Raw genomic sequence first — 4,749 nt, forward strand, 5'->3', positions numbered from 1 at the left:
GGTATCAGCTGGTAGGGCTGGCAGCGGTCGCACTTTTGTACTAACTCCTTACTATTCATGGAGCTGGGGCCATGTTACATGTAGCAGGAGATGCTCAACTGCTGGTATCGGACCATTCTAGAGCTAAATTATGGAGCAAGGGTTGGCTAGGGCCGTGTGACGCACAACAGGAGGTGGTGCTCAACTGCCAGTACATATTGCTCCTATGTAGAATCTTTTGGGGCGACGAGGACAAAACTTGCTTCCTAATGTGTCATTCTAGTGTTTGTCTGCCCTTGGCGTGTCTTTTGGGCTGAGTCGTTGCGTTCGTCAGAAAACTTTGCATCCGCTAGGTCTACGCCTTTATCATCGCGCGTTTGGATTGGGCGGAATAATGCATCATGAGGATGACTGCATGTGTTTAAAGGTAAAACTTAAGCTTTCGGGTTGCAACAACTATCGCTAAAGTTAGCTTTTGCATTTCTAATAGCATTGAAAAAAGCTTTTGAACTATGGAATACAGGTAGTCGAGCCCCCAGCTCTTTTCGTATGATGGTAGAGCTTATTGCTGCTTCAGATACCATCAAACATGTGAATCAGTCTTCCTCTGCTTCCGGTTTAGATAGTAGGGAGGTGATGTCGGGTACTTCTTCAAGTCCTTGAATGTGCATTGGCAAGCCTCATCCTAAAGTGCATGCTTCTCTGCTAGAGTGAAAGAGTCTGCCAGAGTTAAATCTTCTTTCATGATTAATTTTCCGAATAGCGGATGGTCTGCTGGAAGTCCTTTTTGGAAGGCTGCTCTAGGTATCGAGTCATTGCATCCGACTATCTTTGCCTTCTCTGCTTTAAACCTCTTCATATAGTCACGAAGTGACTCTTTTAGGTTCTTCTTGACGTTAAACAAATGGTCGGACTTCTTTTTGATCGAGCGATATGATGAATATTCTTTGGTGAAAACCAAAGAAAGTTCGTAGAAACTCCGAATAGATTGTGGCGGCAGGGTGTAGAACCAATTTTGTGCCTCGCCTTGTAGAGTGATGGCGAATATCTTGCACATGAGATCGTCGTTGTTTCGATAGAGGATCATTGTGCTTCGATAATTCTTTAAATGTCTCTCCAGGTCTTTTTCCTCTTTGAAAGATGTGAAATATGGCATGTTGAACTCGCGTGGAGACTTTGCCTGCTTGATCTCATCCGTGAAAGGTGACCTGCTTATGTTAGTCATGTTTCGTCGTAGTGCCTCGTCGGTGACCTCTTTACGTTAGAAATCACACAATCGCTTAGTTAAGAGTCTCTCGACTTCTTCCTGGATTTGTCTTTGTTGGGGTAGTGGAGCTCTCGGCTGCCCTCAACCTTGACTTGCTAGTTTAGGCTGCTCTCCCATGTGTTTGGCTCGTTTATGCCACAGATGCAGTGAGTGTGGTACGTTCCTAATAGGCGAGGCGTTTCGCATGCTGCTGGTTGAACTTGAGCCAGATTGAGTGACTGTTTCTCCCCATCCGTTGTGCTGTCTACTTCGATGTGATGTGGAGGATGCTCCTTACGGGCCTAGCCACGAATGAACGCTTCGCTTAAAAGGCTGTTCATATTGATTATCAGAGTGTGGCCTCAATTATGAGTGTATGTTCGTCGAGAGTACACACTTCTCCATGCCCTAAGACGGGAGTATACGTTATCTCGGGGGCTTAATCGGGAGTGTACTCTGCCCGAACGCTCGGTTCGTGGCTGGTCGAGTGGCTGCTTGTCGGGATGCTGCTAGAAAAATTCTTCATTTTCCCTTGTCTTACTTTGGGACACCTCGTCTGGGGCACGTTGTATCTTGGTATGCTGCAAGAATTGGTTCACCATGGTCGTCTACTGTGCGAGGGCGCTCGTCAACTCTATGACTTAGCGAGACAAGTGTTGTTTTCCATTTGGGTTGGAAAAGTTTGGAAGGAATGCATCTCTTTGAGCAGTGGAAGTGTGGTAGACTTCGAGCACGAGATTTGAGTTGGGAAATGTCAAATCCGCAGAAAAATGTGGTAAAAATGCTCCCGGTTTGATCATCGGTTCGGAAATTTGGAGCTGGGATGCTTGAACTAATCTTGGACCGATTTAGGCTGCTAGGAAGGCCACGGGAGCAGGCTGTGCCACGAGAGTAGGCTATGCCACGAGAGTGGGCTACTCGGTGGGAGCAAGCTAGGCCACGAGAGTGGGCTGCTCGACGGGAGCAGGTTGGGCCACGGAAGTGGGCTGCTCGGCGTGTGGCACAAGTGAGTGCGAGGCTTGGGCTCAGGCCCATGCAAGCTTGGATGGCACCGCTTAGGCCATGGTGGAACCTTGTAGTGGTGGTGCCACTCCGCCTATGACCACGTTTAGCCTTGCGGATCGCTGCGGTCCCATTTCTTAAGTATTGGAATTTTCACTTGTGGAATTTTCTAAATTTCTAGCCATTATATTCCTCTTTTACGTTTTATCAAAGAATCTTTGCGAATAAAAAATTCTAATAATAAGAATGTATGAAAAATACAAGGGGACTAGAAAATAGAAAAAATAGAGAAAAAATCTTTTTACACGATAGTCTTCTACGAGTATGGATCTCAACTCTCAAAGAAAGCACCAATTTGTGGATGCAAACTTCTTCCTCCTTGATCTTGGACAAAATTGCACCTACAAAACAAATAACACCTTAGGTTAAGGCTAAGAGCCGCACGTGCCCACAATGAATGGGGGGGAAGGGCTTTGGTCGAAGAACCTCCGATGTCAAAGTTAGAATTTAGAGAGAAAAGTGTTTGAGAGTTTTGGAGAATTTTAGCAAGAGTGTGGAATCAGGTTTTGGTGAAAATGGGAGCCAATATATAGGGCATGGTTGGTCCTCTTTGGAAGAAAGAGTGGCCGGCCCTTGGGTATTTTTTGGGGTGTAATGAGTGATTTAATTAGGAATTAATCCATTAATTAGCCAATTAACCTCCACTTAAATGGAATGTTATGCAGGTTATAAAATAATTACCTAAGATGAGGATGGATGAGAATATCTTTGAATTGGTTACCTATTTTGGACACTTTTGACTTGATTGACGGATGATTGTTCACTTCTGGCGCGTAGGAATCTTGTTATGCCTCAAGGGTATTTTTGTCCTCTTTTACTCAAAAATCCACGTGTCGGCTTGTGATTATTTTTGGCTCCACAAACACTAATAGAACTTGGTATGGTGACGACCCTTACATTTTGGCAAACATGGCAAAACAGATTGTGTATCTAGATGACCCTAAAGCCGGGAGAGGTTGGAAAGTTTTTCAGAAGATGGATAAAAGGAATGTGTATGCTATACCAGAACAAGACCCTACTGATGACGACGTCGACAACGTCACTGACCAACGTTTAGAATCTTTAATGGAAATGATGCGAAAATACTTCGAGATACAAATCTTATCCAAGAACTGTTTCAGATACAAGGAGTGGCTTCAATCGAAATACTAATTCAGTCAATTACAATTGACCTTGGTAATCTTCCATGATACGATGGTGCAGTGGCCCCGACCTATAACAATGACGTACCTATTGAGGAGGAGGATTGGGAGACCGAAAGTGATGATAGCAACGGTAGCGAAAGTTATTATAGTTCGGATGATGAATAATGCAATTTATTTGTGACTTGCTATGTAAAACATATTAAATGAATTTTTTTTGTAATTTATTTATCTTATGTTATAGATAAATTGTTTTTATTTGAATAAATATAAATTTAAAAAAAATTGACTCGGATTAAATTTTCAGCTCATTGTGCGACGAACATGAACATATTCGTTGCTCAAATGCTATTTGCACGGTGATTAATTTCTCTTCGTCACGCAAGGAGGTGAAAAATTTGACTTTATGGGTAGGCATGAAAATAATTTCGTTAAAATTTGAATTTTTTGCACGACGAATATCTTATATTCGTCGCGCAAGAACCTTGGGATTAAATTGAAAATCGCACACACTTTCCCCTCACCTCTTCCTCTCTGTAAACTCTCCCTCCAATAGCCATCTCCCTCAACTCTCCCTCGCACCCTCTTTTCCTCCTCCGACAGCCCTCTCTCTTCCTCCTCTAACAGCCATCTCTCTCTGAGGTAATTTTCAATTTACTTAACTCTAGTAAATTTAGGAATTAGGGTTCTAACGTCCCTTGATTTTTATAATTAATTGATTTATGGTTGCTCGAAATCTAATAGTTTGAATATGGGTTCTAATCTGCTTTGATAATTGCTTTGCTTTTTATAATTGATGTTTATACACATAATCTATCAAGTGCAAATTCATGGTAGGAGGGAGAGGGTAGTATGACAAAGTTACTGCCATTGATGGGTTGTGCCAGTTGAAGAGCTATGTTATGTTAGTTGTTCTGATATCCCAAATCTCGCATACCTATTGCAGTGGGAAGACAGTGGCTGCTTTAGTAAGGCCTAGGAAACTACATATATATGAACAAGCAGTCGAGGGAAAATTAGGGAACATCTCTGGAATTTGGTGCAGTATAGAGTTAGAGTGAGCTGATTGTATAGAAGGGTGACAAAAGCTCTTATCATGTGAATATTAATTAGAAAGCAACAGGATGAAATGCTTAATTGCTTTTCTAGTCATGTTAAAAATGTCAACATTAGCAATTGGTCTGAGAAGGGTTACTTTTGAGTTGTTTGAGTTCAATTCAACAAACATAAGTACTCATTCGAGACTGAATAACCATTGAGGTCCATAAGTGTTAAGAAGAACGTGGGTATGAGATATTAAATTATATATGTTTTGGTAAA

The 4,749-nt window shown here is 42.2% G+C and overlaps 1 protein-coding gene across 1 annotated transcript; it reads right to left on the bottom strand.

Annotated features, from left to right (window-relative positions):
• Nucleotides 1-664: 664 nt before the first annotated feature.
• Nucleotides 665-1,204, bottom strand: LOC137719843 (uncharacterized). Its single transcript, XM_068458847.1, has one exon. It carries the CDS (start codon nt 1,202-1,204, stop codon nt 665-667), a length of 540 nt encoding a protein of 179 aa, XP_068314948.1.
• Nucleotides 1,205-4,749: the final 3,545 nt, after the last annotated feature.

This window comes from Pyrus communis, chromosome 16, assembly GCF_963583255.1.
Source record: "Pyrus communis chromosome 16, drPyrComm1.1, whole genome shotgun sequence".
Taxonomy (NCBI): Eukaryota; Viridiplantae; Streptophyta; class Magnoliopsida; order Rosales; family Rosaceae; genus Pyrus; species Pyrus communis.

Coding starts and splice junctions, on each gene's coding strand:
- LOC137719843 (XM_068458847.1), bottom strand. CDS start 1,204: ATGACTAACATAAGCAGGTCACCTTTCACGGATGAGATCAAGCAGGCA.